We start from the raw sequence: 24,534 nt of genomic DNA on the forward strand, positions 1-24,534 counted from the left end.
TTGAGATAATCTAGACCACCAGATGCTCCACATCTGATGAAGTCTATCTCATGGTATTTGTTGCTATACAAGTTAGACCTCAGGGGCAAGCAAGTTCATCACAACAAGATTCTTTCTGCTGACACGAGTGACACAGGAATTAAGAAAGTGCAAGAAACAAAACAAAACAACAACACTGAGCACAAATATGAAGTGTTAATACAAGGAAAATAGTATTTAGAAGAAGGTCACCACTATGTGACCTCCAGGAATCAAATTTTTAAGATAGGTGAGAGAAAGAACATATGGACGCGGATTTCTCTACAAGACCCTTGGTAAGAGGGCGAGGCTTCGAGGGTGACCAGTGATACCAGGATTTCTCTACGAGTCCCTTGGTAAGAGGGTGAGGCTTCACAGGTGACCAGCGCTATCCAAAGGCCACATTTTCTAGGATGAAGTAAGAGTAAGAACAACCCTTGTGCTTTGAAAGCTCTGAATACTTTGTGTTTACAATACATTTCTTTAAAAATTTCATTTTCATTTAATATGTGCATGTGCATAATTGTATGTGTGTGCATGCACATGCCAAGCTACACATGTGGAGGTTAAAGGACAATTTGTGGGAGCTGGCTCTCTTCTTCCACCATGTGGAAGGTTCAGAGGATTGCATTCAGGCCTTTGGGCTTGGCAGCTTACGTTTCTCCCTGCTGAGCCATGTCACTGGCCTTACTGTCAATGTCTAAAGGCTTGCCTTTATGCAGCTACCCACTCTGATAAATACATCACTTAGTTTTCTCAGCAAGTATGTGATAGTTTTTATTGTTGTTCACTGTATGGGTAATGATGTTACTTTTCTGGGATCAGAAAGTGTGGCAGAGTATGGTCAGGCAAGAACCTGTGTAATTCTAGTGCTAGTCACTTGACTATTCCTTACTGAAATACTATCCAGGCCTTCAGTATTTAAGAGAATTCTAATTTATATTATGCCCAATGCTGATAGGCATCTGACCTATCTTATGATTCTGAAAGACTTTGGTATTTAACTGTTGTAAGTACATTTATTCCCAATTCCATCAACATCCTGAGGCAGTCTGGTAAAGCGAACCAGGAAACCAATTTCTGGTCTTAAGTCTATAACAAATCATCTAAGTCAAGCCATAGCAACCGGGTATCAGATGTACTCAAGTTTAATACTCAAGTTCACCACTGAAGGGATTGGAGTGCCTGACACCACACTCTGGACTGCCAGTGCAGTGGGAGCTGTGGCTCCACCTGATGCTGGCTCGGGGCTGAAGATCTGTGCCTTCCCCATCTCCCACAGGGTGTTGTTCAAAGGCAGAATGTCAAACAGACACTTTTTTTCTTAAAATGAAGTCTACTAGAGTTCATGTGACTTTTAAGTTTCATACCAGCTCTACCAAGGCAGTTCCACATAAACAGAAAGGGCACCTGTGCTGAACATCACTACTGAAAGGTTCAGGAAAGGTGCATCACTCCTCTGAAAGACAAGAAGCTATTTTGGGGGACAAGTTTGTAGAGCTGTGCTCACGACACATACAACTTCATGAACTTCCTTTACCATGAATATCAGTCAGGGTTAAACAGAAATTTATGGGAGAGAAAAAAATGTAAACTCTGGAACATACAATTCCACTGTATACATTAGTCGGTATTTCTTAGCTAAGGTCTGGAAATGAACCTTAACTACTAAGGCGTTTCCAGTAAGTAATGAATGGATTTCTTTGCTTTCCAGCTTGGGTTAGCTTTCTAAAGCCCTGGAGGAAGTCCCTAAAACCATCTCTGTGCTATTTTGATCACAACAGCAGCACTGGTTGAGCTCCTGCATTTATCAGGCGCTTACCACTACAAACAGAAGAGGTGATGTTGTACAGAAAAGGGTAAAACTGCATGCAGCGGATCAGCTTCAGGCTGTTCTCACACTCTGGGCATTTGGTGGTAAGCTTCAAGGCCTGTCTGAAGGCTTCAAGGGCCCCGCTGACATTCTTCAGAGCAAGGTAAGCATTTCCCAGGCTTAAAAAGGTCAGGGGCTGAAAAGAAGAGAAAAAAGAAATCAGCAGAATGTAGATGAACTGCTGGTTTTTGAGAAGCATAAAACCTTCACAGGATATGTCTTTGAGCTCTTCTTAGGGTGTTCTGCAAAGGTCACCACTAACTAGTTTGTTTTATTTACACCAGCCCTTATAAAGATTAAAAATCACTAAGACTTGTAATTAGTTTTAAGTATGTAACTCAGTGCATTATTAGATATGAACATCTCCTATGCTACTCAACCCCATCTATAAGACAATTAGAATGTTTGCAGTAGCCCGGAGGTTCCCAATCCTATCTCCAAAGCAGCCATTGTTGATAAAGTGTGACTTCTACCACCACACACTAACTTTGTTCTTTACAAAGCTCATAGGAATGGAATGAAACAGCGACTTCTCTAACATGTACATATAAAATGAACATTGTATCTTCTTTTACTTAGTTTCGTAATAGTTCATGTTCCTAAACTGGACATGTGGTACATGCCTGTAATCTGAGCACTTGAGAGGCAGAAGACCCTCAAGAGCTTTGAGGCCAGTCTGAACTACCATAGTGAGAGCATCATGGAAAACCAAACATTTTGAAATAAAAGACTACGAAATGTTAAAAGAAAGAAGCTGCTTTTTGAAATAAGCAAACTAGTTTTATGAATGTTAGTTCATGGCTCCTACACTATTGTTAAGAGTGAGAGCTTTACTGCCAATATCTGCAAGTCCAAATTGAGGCTGGTTTAGTCTGTGTGTACTTAACTAATCTAGCAAGTGAAAAAGTCTATCTCTTAAGGCTATTCTGCATACAAAATCAACGATTTGATGATTTTGTTGTATTGTTGTAAAACGCTGGATGTTGTCTAGATCGAGTTACAAGAATCCAGTGAAGGAAAACAACAAAGCATACAGTACAGCTAAGGTGAAGAGCAGGAGCAGTGGAGATCCGCAGCTCTTGCTTACGTCCTGGCCCAAACTTTTTGCTCGACTGTCTAGCAGGGAAAGGTACCAGTGCTATCAAAATATTTACTATTTCATTGACTTACTATTTTAGTGATAAGATAGTTATCTGTAATATAGAAAAGGCTCTGGTAGAAAGCAGTATCGACAATAGTTATCAAGAATGTCAGTAGTTACCTAAAGACTAAGTCATGGCATGACAATCTATGGACTATATAGCCATTTAAATTAATGGTCTTAAAACTATATAGTGGCAGTTTTTAAAATGTAGTAGGCTTTTCAGGATTACTATGAAATGCTCGCACAGACTTCCTGGTCCCTGTCAGCACTTCTAGTCTAGTCGCTGATGGCAGTGAAGGCAGTGCTGGTTATGGTTCGTTTGTGCTTCTGCTACACTCATCCCGACTCACTGACTTCTCTTTTTATCTTGTATCAGTGCCACAGCTCTTCACAACTAAATGTAACTACACTGTAAATACGGAAAGACAAGCGTTTCTGAGAGCTCAGCTCTTCCTTCTTCAGCTGCCTTAGCAAGAGAACACAGGCAGTATCTTGGCCTGTAGCAGCACTCGGCCTTCCACAGGCTTGCCTAGGTCACTACCTTAAATGTTTGCCACCTTTGGACCTTATGGGACTTTGGGGAGTGGGGGGGCTAGAAAAGGGAAATCATTTGAAATGTAAATAAATTATATCGAATAAAAAAAAAAAAAAGACCCAGGTGAAGTCAACGTCGTACAGGAGCAGACTGCCTGCTGAGCTTGCTTTGCAATTCAATCCAGCTGAAACAAAGGATGGGTCTGTGGGCTCTCCCTCTATAGACACAGTGCTGACATTTAAACTGTGAGTCTTAACTTTTGATCAGAAACTTCATCCTTCTCGGGCATGATGTCCTTTTTCATTTCCAGCCCCCTTTCAGGTACCTCAGTTCATCCATGGCTGCGGGACAGCTGCCCAAGCCTGCCATCTGTTCTCACTGCACTGAGTTTGCTACAGAGCAAGCACTGTCTGATGGACTCACTAGCAGTTAGATCTACTGGAAAGTATAGACATTACAAAATTATGCTGAAAAATTGCCAATTTTTGAACTCTTAATGGGCAGCATTTTATTATATTTAAAATTTAGTTTTATGATATCGTAAACAAACCCATAGCTTTTAAAGGAGCTCTGGAGATAAAATATATACCCATTCAGGTGTTAGGTAAGGGCAATTTAATTGGGTATCTATTACAACTTTATTTCTGCAAACCTAAAGTGGAACCTTAAAAATAAGAACTAAGAATCACAAAGCAGTTACGCTAGGCATGGTAGCACAATATTTGTCTCCTTGGCACTGAACCTACTACTAGTTACATTCCCAGTCCCCTGATTATTATTTCTTATTACAACAATGTTTAACTGTGCATCAGATGGTGTAACTCTATCTATGAATTAAATATTGTATCTAAAAAATAACATTGAGGATGGTGCATTCAGTAATGAGTGGGAGGGAGAGCCAGCTGTTGCAGGCAGACATAGAAAGAGACAGCATATTTTCATAGCTATACAATTTCTATTTACATATAAGTTTTAAAGAAGAGAAATGAGAATTGTCAGTTTTACTCATTCAAATTTGAAAAGAGCCAGCACAGTGGTACAAGCATGTAATCTTGGGTCACGAGCCCGAGGCAGGAGAATTATGAATTGAGGGGAGCTCTGGCTACAAAAACCTGATCTGTCTCAAAATATATAAATAAGCAAAATAAAATATTTGTTTTTTTCTTGAAGTATGCAAATTCTACTGTTAAAAGGAAACTTGACATTTTCTATATCCCTGCTAGACAGAATCAAAGCACACCGCACAGCCAGGCTGTTCCCACAGCAGCACAGCCCTGAGCCGGCGGGAGTGCCTCACCTCAGAACTATTGACCGCCACGGCTTGCAGCAGCAACTTGGTAGCATCAAGATGAAGGCCGTAATGAATCAAAAGGTTGGCCAGGTTGACGAGAGGGATGTCCTGGTACTGAACTGGTGCTAAGTTCAAAGCCCTCTGAAGGCAGGCGATAGCAAAGGTGCTGTTTCCTACGGCTCTCCAGTACAGGCCTGCTTCGTTCAGAATGAGCCAGACAGGAGCATTGGGCTGAAAATAGAGAGCCGCTCCATTAGGTAGAAATAGAGTACTAAATAGAACTTACTAACAGTAGGTTCTAAATAGAATCTTTAACAAATACATTAAAGACTTTACTTTACACTTAGTAAGGATTTAAGGTTTACCCAAACAAATGGCTTACCTTGTTAATAGCATGAAACAAGAAAGACCCAATTTCTTCTTCTGGGATAGTATAGTTTTTAATACGGGAAAGTAAAATCTGAAAATATCAAAAGAAATAATGACTAACTGAAAATAACAAGGAAGATGCTTAGAAGAATCTCTATAATGCAGTCCTTCCATGAGTGCCACAGAATTTGTTTTTATGCATGTATGTTTTGTTTGTGTGTGTTCCTGTGTGTACATGTGTGTACATGACATGAAAGCCAGAGGTGGATGCTGGGGGTCTCCCCTGTCACTCCCTATGTTACTTTTTGAGACACAGTCTCTCACTGAATTTAGAACTGATTGACTGGCTTGACCAGCTGGCCAGTAAGTGTCAGGAGTAAGTGCCTGCTGTCTCCATCCATCCTTAGCAACAGGGAAATTGTAAACACTCACTGCCTTGGTCAGCTTTCTTACATAGGTGCAGGAATCTGAACTCAGGTCCCTGTGCTTTCTGTGGCAAACATTTAACCCACTGAGGTATCTCAGTGTCCCTAAGAGCAATTACTCGTGTGTATGTGTGTGTGTGTGTGTGTGTGTGTGTATGTGTGTGTACACATACACAATCATCTTTGTGTTCTAAGAACCCACGACAGTCCCTGGGAAATGGTCATTTTCCTGCTTTAGTGGACCAGAACTAAATCTAAGTAGTCACTATACTCAGTGTAAATGACAACAGACACATTAGTTGCCATGGTCTGTTTTTTTTTTTTTTTTATAAAAAGATAATCATTTCATTTGTAGTTTTAAAGTACTTATATTTGTTAAAATATGGTAGTCTACATATTATCTCTGGAGTACATTATCTGGTCACCTCTGTTAATAAAGGACTCTTAGTCATACACAACTAATAGGAACTGAAGGAAATAGTATTAATCAAATTTACTTATAATTTCCTGGGTAGCTATCAAGCTAATAGACTCCTAAGGATCTCACATGGAGCCCAGGCAAGGCTGACCAGGCCAGAGCGGGAGAACTTTTAAGGTATAATTTTGTAAGCCTGTGGAGGTTCAGAGTGTAAAGCTAAACTGAAGCAGTCAGGAGGGCCTCCTTTAGACAGACCTCCTGGGTCAGAGGCTCTTAGAGTGCCTCGCTGGACTCTGCTCTGCAGCCCACAGTGCATTTCCTGTGCTGTGCTGGTGAGAAGCGTGGCTGACACCTCAGTCACTCTGTCAATTCTTAAGCTTTTTTTCAGTTTCTGTCCCATCTAGAGGCTGCTGAAGTCACCCAGAAGGACGGCAGGAAACAGCAGCCTAAGTGAGCCTTACTTTTCGTGCATGGTCATCGGGTATCTTGGCTTTCAGATCCATTCGGACCTCTAATTCTTTGACTAAGTAGGACAGAGTGTGGCTTTTTTTGTAGTCAGTTATGGAACAGTCAGGGGGTTTGGCCTCCTCTTCTGAAGAATAATCATCACTGGTCAATTCGTGGATCCTGGCACAAGAAAAAGGAACAAGATTCATATTTTCCAAGTTTGGGTGAGTTCAAGACAAAGACTTAACCTTTCACGTCCAAGGCTGGCACTTGCAAAGAACCGCCAGGAGAGAACCATGCAGACTCAGGTGCTGGGCCAAATCCATCTGCACTTGCCTGAGTCCTTTGTTCTCTGGAGGCAGAAAGTATGTTGGCAATTCTCCACCAAGGGGGACTCTGGGATAGCTGTCTGTACAATCTGCTCTTTTAGGCCAAAGAATATGTTGTTTGTCCTACGAAAGAAACAAATCTTCTCATAGATTACTTTAGATACAACATTTTAGCATTTTAAATGAACTGGTAAAAAAATTTAGACATACTAGGGCACATTTTGGTATACTAGGGGTTGGAGTGACAGCTCAGAGGTTAAGAGCACTGACTATTCTTCTAAAAGACCCAGGTTCCATTCCCAGAACCCAGATGGCAGGTTATAACTGTTTCTAACTCTAGTTCTACAGGATCCAATGCCATCTTCTGGCATACATAGGTACTTCATGCATGTAATGTACATATATACATGCAGGAAAACATTATACATAAAATATGATAAATAAATCTAAAAATAATAATAATAATAATAAATTAGGTATTTGTAGTGGTCTGAGTAAGAATGGCCCCATTGGCTCATATATTCGAAATCTTAGTCACCAGGGTGTGGCTCTATTTGAAAGGATTAGAAGGATTAGAATTTATGGCTTTTTTGGAAGAAGTGTGTTACTAGGGGGCTTTGGGGTTTCAAAAGTCCTTGGGAAGCCCAGTGTCTTTCACTCGCTCTCCCTGAGGATCAGGATGTTACACTCAAATACTTTTCCAGCACCATGCCTGCCATGCCTGCTACCATGTTCCCTCTCATGACAATGGACTAACCATCTGAAAATGTAAGCACACCCCACCCCCAATAAAATGCTTTCTTTCATAAGAGTTACCTTGGTTATGGTGTCTCTTCATAGCAAGAGAACACCAACTAAGACAGTACACAAGAATGACTGAACAGAAAAGTATTATTTTCAGGTAAGTATGGATACTCTACCTGACCTTATAATATTCCTTCTACCAATTCTTAGTATGACTTATTGCTTCTGATTCACTGCACACTGGCCAGGTGCAAGGCAGGCCTACCTTAGCTGGGCCAATGAAACACAAGGACAGACTAGTAGCTTTACTGTCAAGAAAAGCAAGTCTCAGTTCATATGAACAAAAAAAAGCCTGCTCTCCCAGTCACCCAGATGGAGGCCATCAAGTTTCCAGATGAAACCAATAATGTACTTGACACCATAAGAGAGGAAGGAAATAAGTCACCTGTAAATGTCACTGGCCACTTGAGTCACCTGAGCCTGAAGTTTACCCTATTTACCTTGTATAATAAAGGTACATCCTTTATTTGGAGGTACGAACGTCTTCATGGTAGCCTAGAAATGCGTTTACCAATGTAGTCACTGTATGCATTGTCTACTACCATAAAGCTTTAATAGTGTATGAAGCTTATCTAGTACATCCTAGTATCAGCCTAGCATTTGGTACTGACTGTGTAAGTGAGGAAGACACAGGCTAGTAATTATAGCCAGCATGCAGAACTGGAATCAGGGCTTTTATCTGTCCCAGTTGATTGTGAGGAACTCAGGGAAGAGTTTACTGACCCATAATTCCCTAATAGAATGCCTTCCATTTGATAGCAATTTTACTCAATGTGTGCTGCGCTAGGCTCAATATTTTTGGGTCACATTAATCAGTACAGTGCAGGGTCACTGCTGTGTTAGACTGTGTCTGCTGGAGAAAATACCTTCATCATTTTCTCATCATTTTCATCATCATCAGTCTCTACACACTTACCCTATATGCATCAGAGTCCCGGCCCCAGACCCAGAGAACAGAATGGGCTACAGGAGAAGACCTGACAGATTCGCTGACATCACTCTGATTTGTAGGAACATCGAAATTCACAGACATCATACTGGAGGTTGATGAATCATCACCAAACTAGAAAATGGAAAGTTTAATCCAATTGTAACTTGAAATGGAGTTATGAGGGGGATTTTAACTGAAACCTAGTAAACATTTATCAGGAGTCTAACAGAAATTCAGAAAGCAAGTCAGAAGCAATAGGATAATTTACTTCTTAGAACTATGTCCCCACAGTTATTTTCCCATGGATATGCAGTGTAGTTAACAGCATCCTCTCAGCTTTGCCACAGAGGGTGAAAAGAAACACACTGCTTTCCTGTCCTTTTAAGTCCTTTCCATGGCTTTCCTAGTTTAGATTCAGTGATAAACTAATTAGGTGATTTATTCTTCCCCCTGCCAAAACTGAATTGGTTATTATTCTATAAAATTAGTACTGTGGTTAGAACTAAGGAAGATGAAGAAAATACTCTTAGGGGCTGGAGAGACAGCTTGGAATGTACGAGTACTTTCTGCAATTAAAGTGGCCCTGGTTAGGGTCCCAGCACCTGCATGGTGGCTCACAACCCTCTGTGTCTCCAGTCTCAGGGATCTCACACCCTTTGTCTCTGCTGGCACCAGGCACACATGGTGCAAAATATGTATATGTAGGCAAACACATGAAAAATAACAATAAACATTTTAAAGTATTTTTAAGAGTCTCATTTGGCTGTCATTTAGAGATTATAGACTATTGCCAATTGCAAACATAAGCTTTAGAGCTAAAGAGAGAAAACAAGAAAAATAAAGGAGCACACACACACACACACACACACACACACCCTCTTCCTCCAAACCAAGATAAAGCATTTGCAACACTTATAAGATACCACAGTTCTACTGGTTATACAGACAATGAGAAAAGGACCATGGGAAGGATGGAGGGAACATGCTGAATTTGTAGCTCTAGGTCTTATGAATAGAAATACACTCCTCTGCTACACAGACTCGAGATAACTGAAAAGGCACTGGTCCAGGGCAGTCCCCAAACCACCAAGACATCCGAAAGTCATATTGGATTTCAGTTATATTTCAAACCTTCTCCTTTCCTCCTCAGAATGCTTGGGCTTATGACAGGGAGATGCATGCTCTGGTGGTGTGAGTTGTCTTGAAAGCCGACCATGGATGAATGCTAGCAATTGGTCCATGGAAGTGAGAGGAGCATCTGCCCCACACTGCTGCTGCCCCTCCGGAAAGGCCTCCTTGTCTTAGTTTCTTACTATTACTATTAATGTTGTCTGGGGTTTCTTAAATTAAAGGGCTCAAATTTCAGGCTGGAGAGATGGCCCAGAAATTAAGGGCATTGGCTGCTCTCCCCAAGGTCCTGAGTTCAGTTCTCAGCAACCACATCATGACTCACAACCATCTACAATGGGATCTGATGCCCTCTTCTGGAATATAGGAAAAACATGCAGATATAATACTTCCATACATAAAATAAATCTTTGAAAATTTGCTCAAATTTGCTTATGGCTTGTTTCTTTGGAAATGTCTTCTTGACTTGTATTTTAACAGTTTGACTCTAGGAAATTCTCTAGGACAGTGCACAGTAGTTCTTATGAAAGATACAGTAAGTGCTGGTTTTGCATTTGATATCTTTTTTATGATCGTTGCTCTGGTTGTGCAAGCTCCTGGTATCATTCACCTAGCAGCAGTTTGCTAGAGTAGCTGCATGGGCATGTGTGCACATGACTACATGTGTTCTGTATATATGCACACAGAGTCAGGTCAGAGAACACATATGCCTAGCAATGGTACTTATTAAGTAATTTTTTCTTTTAGTGTAACATAATTTTGTTCATATTTCTGGAGGGGCAACATAATGGGACTTTAGAAAAGAGACTGTTCTACCTTAGAACAGCAGTTCTCAATTTGTGGGTCATAACCCCTTAGGGATTGCATGTCAGACATTTACATTATGATACAGAACAGTAGCAAAATTACAGTTATGAAGTAGAATAAAGTAGTTTTATGGCTGGGGGTTACCACACCATGAGGAACAGTATTAAAGGGTGGAAGTGTTAGAAAGGTTTGGAAAGGGGAAATCATTTGAAATGTAAATAAAGAATATATCAAATTAAAAAAAAAAGAAAAAAAAGAAAGATAAATTAAAACTGAGTTAAATAGTGGTAGCAACTCAATTCTAGCTCCTATTGCAAAGGGGAAAAGAATCAAATGTACATGCGTATAGACACAGTGCTAGTACTTTGGGAAATGAAATGATATCCATGCAACTGATAATTGACAATGACACCTGCCATCATACACACAGACAATAAAAGTCTTAAAAGCTTTAAATGGTAGTCACACACTTTAGCAATTCTTGAATTTATAAGAAGTCAAAGGAATAAAACAGGAAATTATTCATACACAAGTGACAGTAAGAACTAGAAGAGACCAAGAAAAGGACCTGAACATAGTCCACATTTTCGAAGATATCTCCTCTATGGTAGCGCACGGGTTGGTCCCACTGGCAATGCAAACTATGTTGCTGGTTGACCAGCCGGCATATCTGATGATTTCCTGGGGCAAGAAGAAGTTATACAAAGGATTAGCAAAGTCATGCAGCGACAGCACACTTCTCCTTAGTGTATGTCACTCAGTTTTAATCTTGTGCCTCTTTTCTTAGAGCTACACAGAGAAACCTCATTAATAGTTAATTAAATGAAATCACTAAAGAAGTCCCAGTCTGGCACTGATTAGACGGTTCAGCAGTTAGGAGCACACACTGCTTTCAGAGGACCTAGAGTTCTCACCACTCACATCAGCTGGCTCCCAACCACCATAACTCCAGCTCAGGTGGATCCAAAACCTCTGGCCAATGAGGACACCTGTATCCATGTGCTGCAATAGCCCACTCCCTACACAGAATTATAAATACATCTTGAAAGCCCCAGTTTTTCTCTGTATAAAGCAAGGAGAGATAACTCTACCAATTGATCATTCTAGCAGTTAGGCACTGTCTGTCTTGATCACATGGTTTGGAGAGACTCTGACCATCTATCTCTACAGAGAGAATTTGCTCTCTATAGTTCCCAATTTTGTTTCACACGCCTATGTAAGAGCTCTGGTTTCATTTAGCAGATTGACCGCTAAAAAAAAATTCCACAATATGAATATATTCTTTATTCTCAAAATAGCAAAGATAAACCAATAGGACTTTAAATGGACAAATGTCACAGTGAAGGTGCAATGCTTAAGTGTCCTTCCCAGGCATTCCTGGACTTTATTCTTTATGGCTGAGCTGTCAGATCTGTTCCCTTGGACTTTAATCACAATCAAATTAGTCTGTGTACAACTAAATCATCTATTTCTTGCCAACCTAAGTTCCTCAGTGGTTCTTTTTTTTGGGGGGGGGGTAACTGACTTCAAGAAATGATAATAAAAGCTATGCATTACCTTCTCGGAAAAACCAACCAATCAACGAACCAACCAACCAACCAACCAATAATGCACATGAACATTTCTATGTACAATTATGGAAATGATTTCAGAACTCCCTTGCAACTAGTAGATAGTGATTAGACTAAGATTTCATACCTGAGTAGAAGAGTCTGCTAATTCTAGTCTACAGTCCTATTTCCAAAATAGTTTAAAAACTATTTCTAAAATAGTTTTGTTTTTAGGACAGCAAGAGGGAAAAAGACATTTGCTTTGGCAGAATACGGATATTTCTAGCATCCTCTGTCTGCTTAGACAGCAGTTCTCAACCTCTGGGCCATGACACCTTTGGAGGTGGAACGACCCTTCACAGGGGTTATATATCAGATACCCTGAATATCAGGTATGAGCATCACAATTCATAACAGTAGAAAAATCACAGTTAAAAAGTAACAAGGAAAATAATTGTATGGTTGGGGTCACCACAGCATGAGGACTGTATTAAAGGGTCACACAGCACAGTATCAGAAAGGCTGAGAACCACTGGCTTAGAAGAAAGCCTTGCAGCCTGCTGTACAGTGTTTGTTGTGACCACAGCTTAGGCCCCACCTCACAAATCCCGGGGCAGAATTTGAACCGTAACAAGATCTCTGGGAGAATGATATGCATATTAATGCTTGAGAAATACAAGAAACCTAAGAATTTGCAGATTGGTTTTCATGTCAAAATGGGAATAAAAATTGCTGAAAGCAGCTCTCAGGCCTCCTGGTACACCAACTGTGATTACTCTTGGTTTTGAGACTTAAGAAAGTTCTGGGGCTGGAAAGAAGGCTCAGTGGTTAACAGCATGTGCCGTTCTTGCAGAGGGCAACCCAGATGTGGTTCCTAGCATCCATACTAGGTGGCTTACAACTGCCTGCAACTCTAGCTCTAGGAGATCCCATGCCCATTCTAGCCTCTGCATGCACCTCCAAGTACACAAACAAACAGGCATACAAATATACACATAAACTAAAATTAAAATAAACAAATAAGTGAAAAGATATAAGGAAACCAGGCTGGGATACAGCTCAGTCATTAAGGCTTGCTGCCAAGCCCAGTGACCCAAGTTCAATACCTAGATCCCCATGTTGGAAGGAGAAAACTGACTCCCCTGGTTATCCCCTGATCTCTTCTCATGCATTGCGGCATACTCACATGTGTACACACACACACACACACACACACACCATAAATACAACTTCATACAACTTTAAGGCTACACTCAAGCAATGCTGGGAAGGCTTCCCGACCTGCACGCAGTCAGGACACTGCTCACCCAGCTGCGCCTCTTTTGCCATCTGTGTCTCGTGGATGATGTTCCGTAAGATCTGTTCCTCCTGAATCAGCTTGTGCTTCTCTAGAATCTCTTGCTGCCGCAGGTAGTGGTCATGCTGCTTCTGGTACTCTTTTAGTTCATTCAGGGTTCTCTGAAGGGACCTTAACATTTTTAATATCAGAAAAACCAGACCTTGAAAACTGTGATTTTAAAAACTTGCTTACATACATTAACGTTATGATTATCAGCAACAACTGATATTAATAAAAACTCTACACTTACACAGGAATAACTGTGCTAAATAAATGCTATTCTGTAAATATAATACTTGAGAAACACTGAAATTTAAATTTTACTTGAGAAAAAACATGAATGCAAAGGCCTTTTTCTTAAATACATTGTCTCAAGATCAAATCATGTGCTGGTATTGAAACCTGAAAGGTTTCAAAACAGTGGGACCACCTGCCCTATCCTCCCGGGATGAGCACCCGGCTGAGCGTGGGCAGAGCAGAGGCAGCTGCAGCGCCCCTGTGCCCCTTTCCCAACGGGACTGAGCTATCTGTGAAAGGTGCTCTTCCTCTTCTCTTCCCATTCTCCACAGAAAAACAGCACTGCCACCCACCCAGCTGCTTAAGCGGAAGACAGTACATCCTCAGATATTTGCACGTCCTTATGGTAAATAGACAGTGGTGGATCCAGACAACGGATGCATGCATTGAAATTTCACACAGGACGCTATAAATATGCACACCTTTATGTCTTTCTAAATCACCTAAAATAAATTTAGGGTTGAGGATATGTCAGAAAACTTGCCTAGAATATACAAGTCATAGGGTTTGATCCCTTGCATCATATAAGTACACAAATACATATATATTAAAATGCATAAATAATTAAAAACTGTGTTTGTGCTACTAGTTTTGTGTGAACTTGGCACGAGCTAGAGTCATCTAAGAAGAGGAGGTACTTTTGAAAATTATTTTGAAAATTACTGAGAAAATGCTTCCCTAAGACTGGGCTTGAGGCGAGCCTGTGGGACATTTTCTTGATTATGGAATGACATATGATAAGGCCGTCCCATAGAGGGCAGTGTTGCCCATGGAGTGATGGTCCTGGTGCTCTAAGCAGGCAGGCTGAGGAAGCTACACAGGTAGCACTTCTCTACTCTTTGCACCAGTTCCTACTCTGACCTCTATGATGTTAGACAGTAAGCTCCAAGATGCAGTAAAGCCTTTCCTGCCCGAGTTGCTTCTGGTCATGGTGTTTATCGCAGCCATGTGTATTCCACAGCCAGGCAAAACCCTTCTAGATCCCTTTCCTCCTTTTTACTTTCATTCTGCCTACAGATGGAAAAGGACTTAGGGCCATAGTATACTAGTCTCATATTCTAGTTCCTTAAAACAGAGAAATATTGTTCTGATTTCAACGAGCTAGCTGTCTGATTACATTTAAACACCAAGGCTTTTTATTATACACTGTCCTGTCACCTGGAGAATTGACACCTACAAAGACCGTGAGGGACTGAGCTCGGAGTTCTAGGAGAGCAACACTGGCGGATGCTTGGCCAGGGCACATTTTGATCCAGTGAACAGATGCCTGTTACAGATAAGCAAGCTGCCAGTCCTTCTGCCTCACTACATAATGCTTTAAATGGATTAGGAAACAATCAAATACACGTTTTATGAATTCTAAAATCCTCTTTAATAACCAAAATGGACCCAAAAGACGATGGCTAATTTTTAGGAATAAAAATTTTCTCTTTTGAATTGTATCAAGTTTCTTAGCTGGCCTTATTCCCTATGGAAGCAGACATGTTTTGCTAGGAATCTTGATAAGATCAAGTACAAAAGTCCCACTGCTGTCCAATCTAATACACATCCAATGAAGATGCCGGCCAAATGCAATGTCAGGTCCAAAGGTGACAGGATCAAATACTGTATGTACAAGTGACTTTACTGACACACTGTACTCTGTTAAAGTAAGGTTGTAATCAGTAGGATATCTGCCTACCAGAGCCTCCCCAAGAGCTCTAAGTGTCATAGAAGATCAAAAGGTTGGGGCTGGCGCCTCACACCTGGGATCCTAGCACCTGGGAGTTGAAGACAGGAGGATTGCTGAGGGTTCGTGGCTCCACAGTGAATTCTAGGTTAGGCTGCTGTGCACGGTGGTTTGAACAAGAATACTTGGGTCTAAAGTTCATGGAACTGTTTTGAGAAGGACTAGCAGGTGTAGCCTTGTTGGAGGAGGTGTCTCACTGGGGGTTTTAAAAGTTCACACTAGGCTCAGTCTCTTTTTTTCTGACGAGTACTTGTGGATCAAATATAAGTTCTTAGCTACTGCTCCAGTAGAATGTACATATCTGTCTGTCTGCTGCCAAGTTCCTTGCCACGATGCTCATGAACTAACTTTCTAAAACTGTAAGCAAGCCCCAGTTAAACCCTCTTTTTTATAAGTTGCTGTGGCCATGGTGTCTCTTCATAGCAATAGAAAAGTAACTAAGACACTGGGTTATAGAATGAAACTGTCTCAAAACAAATGAACAAACAACTTGAAAAGATCTAATTTGAGAGCTTTTAATTACAAATGTTCTCTAATTCCTGGCACTGACGATGTTGGAGAGTCAGCTGCCCTGTCATGGAACTGTGCTAAGCCATTTGGATATGGTGAGCAGGGACGGATGTGTGGTACAGCAGTTTCCTGTCATTGCTTTGGCCATGCTAAGGTGGTGCCTCATGACAAGGTTCTAACACAAAGCTCTGTGTGCTGCTTCAGTAAACTTCTGCTTCCAGTTACCGATGCTGAGCCTCTAGCTTCTGCTCCAGTTTTTGCTGACACAGGACAGCGTGTTTCCTCTTTAGAGCTTGCTCAAACCCAGGCTTGGCTTGCAAGGCGTGGTCGTAACAGAGCACTGAGTGGTTATATTCCCCGAGCATCTGGGGAGATAAAACACACACACACACACACGGGAAGAAACGTTAACCATGGCTGGTTGCATCTATCCAAAGCCCTCATGATTTATGAAGTCACAGCTACCTCACTCTGCAGTGAAAACTGTTTTGATCACTCCCTACAACACCAAGGAATACTATAGCTAGAAAGGCCTACTATCTTTAAGAGGTTTATTCTGCAGTTTAGAATTCAGTTTATCTATTATTTTTGTTCTAAAGCCAAGAGTGTTATAACACATTATTGAGCTGTTTTATCCCCTTCCCACCAATCACTTTATTTCCATTGTTCAGAGAAAAATGGAAAGAAAACAGTCTACTGAGAAAAAAAACAAAATGAAAGAATCTAATAAAGCTCACCCCCCCCACTAGCAACTGTTCTATCTCAACAAACAAGAAAGCCATATTTACTGCATATATATTCCCCAGTGTGTAGTAGCTGGTGAAGAAGTCACTGTCATCCAGGGCTGCATGGACCACGACAGCCGCATCCGCGGAGAAATGCGCTCTGTGTAGAACATTGGCCAAGTTGACCAGAGCAATGTCTTTATTGTGCCTGGAAGAGAGGAACTGCGGCTAGAGGTCAGAGCTCATGTCATGAGTCTATGTGCCTCCTCCTCATGCTTCTCATCTCACTTTTAAATTACTATCATCTTCCCTCAACCTCACAGTTACAAATGTTGCCACAACAATAAGATCTGGCAGAAATTTTATGATTTAAAATTTCATTTATGGTTTGTATTTGCTTTAAGAGAAGTCGATTTTAGGGCTAGGGAGATGGCTGGAGCTTGGACCTTCAGCACTCACATAAACGTCTGGTGTGGTGGTGTCACCGCAATCACAGGAGGATTTAAGAGCTTGCTGACCAACTGGCTAATCTAGCAAAAATGTCAACTTCAGGCTCGGTGAGAGACACTGTCTTAAAAATAAGGTGAAGAGTAATAGGAAGAGTCATCTGATGAAGCCCTCTGGCCTCTGCACATGCAATGTGTGGGCATAGGCACTCATGCATACACCTGTGCACATACACCACACCCACCTACGCACATACAAGGAAAGGTGGACTCAACTCATGCTAATTCCTCCAGTGTATATGTCCTGGCATTAACATCTAAGGTGAATGATGGCCTGTCTATCTTACATATTTTTTTCCTTCATGAATGTTATATTACACAGCTTTCAGTTTGAACTTACTGACATCTGTGATCCTTTTTTGTGAAGAGACTAATGTCTTTGATTAAGAGACAGAGAAGTGTGTAATGACAAGGCTACACTGCTTCCTGTGGTTCCCTGCGTGCTACTCTTTAGCAGTCGTCAGTGGTGCGGCTGGTCAGGAGGCCGGGAGAAGAGAAGTCTCACCTGGAGGAGAAGTGCAGCGCTCGCATGGCGCACTCCACTACTTGATAAGGCTCATTTTTTATTCTCCAGTAAAATGAAGCCAGGTTATATAGTACCCAGGAGGAAGAATTCTAGAGAGGAAAAAAATAACAGTCAAATATAACCAAAGACAGTTTTGTTTTGTTTTTTTGACTGAGGCTGTTCAAAATGGGCATCATTAAGTGGCTCTTCTGAAACTCTAAATGAAGAAAGCAAGGTGAGTTACAGTGATACAGGGATACAGCTGAAAGCCACTGCACCGCTCCAAAGGTCCTCATAGAGCCATGGTGGGAGACCAAGGCAGGAGGATCACCATGACTTTGAGGCTAGTCTGTGTTACACAGTGAGTTCCAGGCCAGACTGGACCTCATGGTGAGAACCTATCTCTCAGAAGCAAACAAGCAAGCAAATAAACGCACATAAAGTCCTGTCATGATCAGCGGGTAAACACCTCAGCCCAATTTTCCTGATTCTTCACATTCTGTGAACACAAACACACCTTTGGAAAGACATGGTAGAGAGGGTAACCACTATAAAACTAGAAATCGTTTTATTGAGAATAAAACTGTTTTCTTGCATTCAAAAATTCATCTCTATTTTTTTTTAATTTTTTTATTTTTATTTTTTGGTTTTTGGAGACATGGTTTCTCTGTGTAGCCCTGGCTGTCCTGCCCTGGAACTCACTCTGTAGACCAGGCTGGCCTTGAACTCAAATCCGCCTGCCTCTGCCTCCCAAGTGCTGGGATTAAAGTGCCACCACTGCCCAGCCCCAAAATTCATCTCTTGATAAACAGTTATGTATGTGAATAAAGTATACATAAGTGTTGTAATAATATATTCTACCTAATACCACTATAATTATACTGCTTAGAGACAGAATTGTATTTTCTTCTCAATCAAGGTCTCATGTAGCCTTAGCTGGCTTCAAACTTGCTATATAGTCAAGGATGACTGTGAATGTCTGATGCTCCTGCCTCTGTCTCCAGAATATGGAGTTATGAGCATGCAGCAGTCACCACCCCCAGTTTATGCAATGGTGAAGCTGGAAGCCAGGGCCCCAAAGGGCGAGGCAAGCACTACACTGAGTGCCACTCCCGGTCGGTGTCTTAGGAACCGGGAAGGAAAGAGCACTGAGTACCAGCCGAGTTCCCACTCATGCCTGCATGACACGCCTACAGTCTTGGCTCATGCTATAATTCCCTACTTCCTTTTTGGTTTTCCTTTAGTTTCTGGAGCTAGAGTCTCTCTGTGTTGCCTATGCTGGTCTTGAGCTGGTGGGTTTAGGAAAGTCTCCTAACTCAGCCTCAGGGTAGCTGAGACTATAGGCACACACTATTAGGTATTAGTTTTTGTGAGAAAATTATAGACACATACAGTTGTAAGTGACTGGGGAAAATAAAAATGTAATATGCACATAGTGTAATGTGTACTGTGTGCAGATGCATCCATGGTTAACTTTCTTACAAACGTAACTGATAGAATCTAGTTTGTACCTCCATTATTTCTACTAGTTGTTTTTTTTTTTTTAATTAGTTTAAATAAGTCTTTTCAGTATCTCATCCTGGTAAAGGGAATGACTTTACCCATTCCTCCTTCCTATTGGGTACTATACTTCGTACCAATGTAATCACAACTCTGCATCTTCCTTTATGGGAACAAGCAAACAGTAAGCATCCTGACAGGACCACATGTCTGGGCACGCAGAGCCTCCTAGTTCGGTGAGTTGCTGGGTGACTCACCTTCTGTAGGCCTTCATGAATGAGGTGACCTATGTCGTCAATACTTCTTCCTAAGCGTTTAGACAAATACGTGAAGATTGGATCTTCTTTAGGTAAGAGAGGGGCAGAAAGATTAACTCTTTCTTGTACACCCTAAAGTAGGAGGCAATTTAGAAAACAGTTAAAAATTAGTAAAGGATGTAAGTCATAAGAAACTCAGTATCCTGTAGCATTTATTTTAAGTATTTCTAAGATATAACAAGAGTAGGTAAAATTATGAGATGGCCTGCAGGAAGAAAAATACTTTTAGAAGCATGAGACCAAATAAAAGAAAAAAAGTACCCTCGGACACCCAAAGTTCTCCACTTACTCCCCACTTACTCGTAAGTGCTGAAAAGCATGTATACTATAGGGAAGCTCTAGGATTTTAGTACAATCAGGTTGCTCTGGGTCTGGAGGGACAGGAGATTCTGTGTCTATGAAATCCTCAGGCCTAAAATCAAGAAGAAGCAAGTGAATGAATGAGGTAAAAGCAGCACTCTGAGAAACATCTAACTCTCCCAAGTTCACCCTGCATCTCGACTTTCTAAGCAACATGACATATGTAGCCAACACTTGTAGCTTTCCATACAGCTACATAGAAAGTCAAATATTTAAGAAATTCAAACTAAAAGAGATGAATGAAGAACCAGAAAATAAGAGTGGCCAAGATGGTGGTCTTTCAAAGACTGCTAAATAACTGCTAAATTCTTTCTAGTAATGTCACTCAAAGCCTTCCTATGCTCTGAGTAGGTACTGATCTTAAGAACTTTTTATAATATGGTAGCTAAAACTGTTTTAATTTATACTCACATGATAAATTCTGAGAAATATTTCCACATGTTTACTGAACATTTGTATTTTATTTTTTATTGTAAATAGCTCATTTTAAATCATGGTATAAAAAACAGCTAATTGGTTTGGAAGCTTTCTATATACATTATGTGTTTTGAACTTTCAAATTTCAATAAACCCATCAGTGATGAAACATTAATCAGGAACTTTTCCTTACTGATTCAGGACAATTTTACCTTTTGAATGAGAACTGCTTTACCTGATGTCCTTGCTCTCCAGAGTTATATATGTGCCATCATAAAGGTCCAGGTCTCCCAAAGGCACTTTGGCCTTGATGCAGTCGGGGTCTTCTTTATTGTGTCTCTGTTCCAGGCCTGTGTCTCTGTCCTCATTCTCCTCTATGTGAATTTTTTGAGCAACTAGTTGTTTCTATTAAGAAAATCAAACCCAGGGGGAGCAGTGAGATGGCTCAGCTGAGGAAGGCACGTGCTGCCTGGCCCAAGGATCTGACCAGACCTAGAACTCACAGCAGAACTTCTGAAGAGCTGTTTTTCAACTAGCATTTATTTATGCATGTGCCTGTGCTCATATACATATGCACACACACATGCATGCACACACAAATATAAGTTAAAAGAAAAAAATGGATTAAAAAATATTTCAGCTAGATGGCACCGAAACTACTGGAGAACTTGATGAGTGCTGACCCCGTCATAGGAAGATGAGGACACTCAATGCCCTTAGTTACACTGCCTTCTCTGAACAGCATCCATATGAAGGATTCATTTGTTCTGTTATTCTCTTAAAGTATTATCTTGATTATGTATTGATCCAAACAACTCTCAATTCTCTACATAAATGGTCTTATGCTTATGTACTACTCTAAGCCTCACTAAACACTATATTTTAATATTGCCTGTATCAGCCATTATAGCAGTAATTTCCATACAAATGTATGTATAAAAATATACCAATTATTTTTTATCAATGCTTAAGTTGCTTCTCTAAACTTTTTTTTTTTAAACTACAAAAACAAAGCTAAACCTTAGGAGCTGGAGAGATGACTCAGTTAAGAGCACTTGCTGTTCTCTTGAGGACCTAAGTTCAGGTCCTAGCATTCATATCGAGTGGCTCACAACAGCCTGTAATTCCCACTGTAAGGGATCTGATGCCCTCCTCTGGTCCCCACAAACACCGACACTCACACGCACATATCTGGCACACATACACAAAATCTTTTTAATAACCAGCTAACTGGGACAAAAACTTGTATCTGGATAGGTCAAAGTCCTGGAGGAAAACTCAGTACCAGAGTTCAGATTAAAACATAAATGCTCATCACCACAGCCATAGTTCAGCATCTCACCCGTCATCAGAGAAACTTCTTTCTGCTGTCGATGGTGAGTTACAGTCACCATGGTCAAGGTGCAGAGAACAGGAGACTGGAGTGAGTGCTCAGGCCTATTGCAGACAGCAATATCACATGCCAAGGCTCTCACCTCAGAAGAGGAGGTGGAAAGATCCTAAGAGTGGGACAGCAATACTGTGAAACTTTTCCAGACGTGACAGAGACACAACAAAACCTTAGGGGCTGGAGAGATGGCTCAGCACTTGCTGGTCTACCAGAGGACCCAAGTTCAGTTCCTAGCATTCAGTTCCTGTAGTCCTCTGGTAGGTAAGCTGTGTTTTACTTAAGCTACTGAGAAAGCTACTATACAGGCTGTGGTTTATTTGTCAGCCTGGTGCCTGGCTTATGTATCACAGATACGATTAAAAAAAAAAAAACCCATAAAGTCAGGCCCAAAACAGTAGTTTTAGCCATTAAGTTTTTTGTTTGTTTGTTTGTTTGTTTGTTTTTTTTTTTTTGTTTTGTTTTTTTGGCCAGGGTAAATGAACTTGTACTCCCAAAACTTGGTTGGGAGGTAAAGTCAGAAAGATCAGAAATTCAAGGCCAATCTCAGTTATTCAGCAAGTTCGAGGCCAGCCTGGACTTCATGAGACCCTGTCTTAAAAGCAGAAGGGGCTGAAGAGATGCTTCGTGATTAAGAGTGCATCACTGCTTTTCCGGAGGACCTGAGTTCAATTCCCAGCATCCCTAGCAGGTGCTCACAAACACCTGTAACTCCAGCTCCTGGGGATCTGATGTCCTCTTTTGGGGCACCTGCATTTATATGCACACATCCCCACAAAGACATACATACATACATACATACATACATACATACATACACACACACACACACACACACACACACAGAGCTAAAAAATAAAATTAAAAATAAATCTCTAAAAAAAGATTTTACTATTAAAAAAAGCATATCCTATATCCTACAGTCTGTTTCCCAATGGCCTCTCCCAACCCCACTCTTTTCCTAATGTATATAACAAGCTTGGCCATGCGACCTTCTTTTGTCAATGGATGTGAATAGACGTGCAATTTTTTTAGAACCTTTTTACTTAAAAATTTTTAATTTTATTTATTATCATTATGTGTATCTAAGTGCATGCATGGCATGGACATGAAGGCCAAAGGATTACTTTAGGATTTGATCCTCTCCTTCCACAGTGGATCCTAGGGATCTGAGTCTAGAGTCAGGCTCATGTGGCAGGCACTTTTACCCATGGCCAGCCAGCCAGCCAGCCAGCCAGCCAGTCAAAACTTTAGACAGGCTCGTTCATATTACTTGGGCGTTCCTCCTTGAGTTTCCACCTTTCCTTCATGAGATTTTTTTTTTTTGACTCTTAAGATTCATTCCTGTGTGTGTGTGTGTATGTGTGTGTGTATGTGTGTGTGTGTGTTTGTGTGTGCGCGTGCGCGCGCATGTGTACCACATGTATAAAGGGCACTGGATCCTCTGGAACTGGAGTTACAAACAGCTGTGAGCCACCATATGGGTGCCAGGAATTGAACCCTGGTCCTCTGGAAGAACAGCAAGTACTCCTAACTGCTGAGCCATCTCCTGCCCATCCCACCCCAGTCCCCATTTTAATTTTTTGTCAATAAATATGTTTGTTTCTTAAAGAAAATAATTTAGAAGCCCAAAACTATGATGCCATTGCTACATATTTAAAATAACAATCTCTTAATATTAAATACCTAGTCCATGTTCAAGTAGCTAACTATTTCTTCCCTTTTTCTGAAATTCAGTTTTACATCCTTGCTTGCCTCAGAATTCAGCTAGCCAGGGCAGTCTAGCTCTCAGCAGGCAGGCCCGGGTGGCTCTCACCTTTGCTCAGAGGAGCTGCTTCCTGCAGTGGGCTGCACTCAGTGGACATGGGTCTAAGGTGCTGAGAATGAGAGACTCTGTGCTCAGCCCTAAATGAAACACCGGTGCTAAGCTCACCACAGCACGGATCAGGGACACTGTGCGAGAGGAGGCAGGAAGAGTGGCAGAGGCAGAGGACAGGCGGGTGCTGTGAAATAGCATCTTCTGGATATGACAGGAGATCACAATCACCACCTCACGGGACTTGTGGTTACCTATCCAAGCTCAAGGCAGTCAGAATCCCAGCACAGACAGGGCACAGGTGGTGCAAAGGTCCTACCTTACAATGAGGAGCTAGGGGAGGGAGCCTCACTCTTTACTGAGGAGACAGATGCTCCCTGGTGGGTTGCTCATGCTCCCACCAGGACTGTCCCACATCATGAGCATATTGGCAGCATGAACAAGGCCTAGTAGGTTATTAAAAACAAACATGAAGCTTGGAGGGAGGAATGTCTGGGGGATATGAGAGGCGGGGGAGAGGGAAATAGAGTATTTCATATTTCATTGTATGATTTGAAAAATTATATAAAAATTTCAAAAATAAAGCCTTAAAAAAGAATACAATGAAATCCATAATACAATTGTTTGTTTAAATTTATTCCTATTTAGTAGTTACCACACTATTTCCCCATCTCCTTCTCCATACAGTTTGCTTTTAGAACTAAGCTATATGTCCTGCAGAAGCTGCTAGTCTTCTGGGATTTTTTAAGTGAAGGTTTCCTAGTTCCTGAGCACCCTCTTCTGGACTTCTCTGAGTACTGACAAGGGGATTCTGGTTAACAACTGTCCATCTCAGATTTCTTGGCAGTCGGATGAAGCCTGCATGCTTCTCTCCGTAATTTAAACAGGTAAAAGGAACAAAGAGCCTGACAAATACAGAGGCAGATGCTCGCAGCCAACCACTGAACTGACCACAGGGTCCAATGGAGGATCTAGAGAAAGAACCCAAGGAACTGAAGGGGTTTGCAACCAACCAGAAGCCCCCAGAGCTCCCAGGGACTAAACCACCAACCAAGAA

General features: G+C 41.3%; 1 protein-coding gene across 6 annotated transcripts in view; it reads right to left on the minus strand.

The window, feature by feature from the left end:
* Ttc17 (tetratricopeptide repeat domain 17) overlaps nucleotides 1-24,534 on the minus strand; it is a 108,828-nt gene that overhangs the window by 59,695 nt on the left and 24,599 nt on the right. For all 6 annotated transcript variants that reach the window (XR_007977901.1, XR_007977900.1, XM_052183063.1 and 3 more), the window contains exons 3-16: nucleotides 20,510-20,679; nucleotides 19,798-19,909; nucleotides 19,438-19,569; nucleotides 17,681-17,790; nucleotides 16,733-16,877; nucleotides 16,170-16,309; nucleotides 13,377-13,537; nucleotides 11,088-11,200; nucleotides 8,570-8,716; nucleotides 6,857-6,972; nucleotides 6,535-6,700; nucleotides 5,244-5,321; nucleotides 4,868-5,092; nucleotides 1,841-2,027 (exon numbers count right to left, since the gene is read on the minus strand). Coding sequence is in view for 4 of the 6 variants with exons in the window: in XM_052183063.1 (XP_052039023.1) it covers nucleotides 1,841-2,027; nucleotides 4,868-5,092; nucleotides 5,244-5,321; nucleotides 6,535-6,700; nucleotides 6,857-6,972; nucleotides 8,570-8,716; nucleotides 11,088-11,200; nucleotides 13,377-13,537; nucleotides 16,170-16,309; nucleotides 16,733-16,877; nucleotides 17,681-17,790; nucleotides 19,438-19,569; nucleotides 19,798-19,909; nucleotides 20,510-20,679 (2,002 nt within the window). In the remaining 2 variants the exon portion in view is untranslated. The remainder of the gene's footprint in view (nucleotides 1-1,840; nucleotides 2,028-4,867; nucleotides 5,093-5,243; nucleotides 5,322-6,534; nucleotides 6,701-6,856; nucleotides 6,973-8,569; nucleotides 8,717-11,087; nucleotides 11,201-13,376; nucleotides 13,538-16,169; nucleotides 16,310-16,732; nucleotides 16,878-17,680; nucleotides 17,791-19,437; nucleotides 19,570-19,797; nucleotides 19,910-20,509; nucleotides 20,680-24,534) is intronic.

This window comes from Apodemus sylvaticus, chromosome 5 (assembly GCF_947179515.1).
Source record: "Apodemus sylvaticus chromosome 5, mApoSyl1.1, whole genome shotgun sequence".
Classification (NCBI taxonomy): domain Eukaryota; kingdom Metazoa; phylum Chordata; class Mammalia; order Rodentia; family Muridae; genus Apodemus; species Apodemus sylvaticus.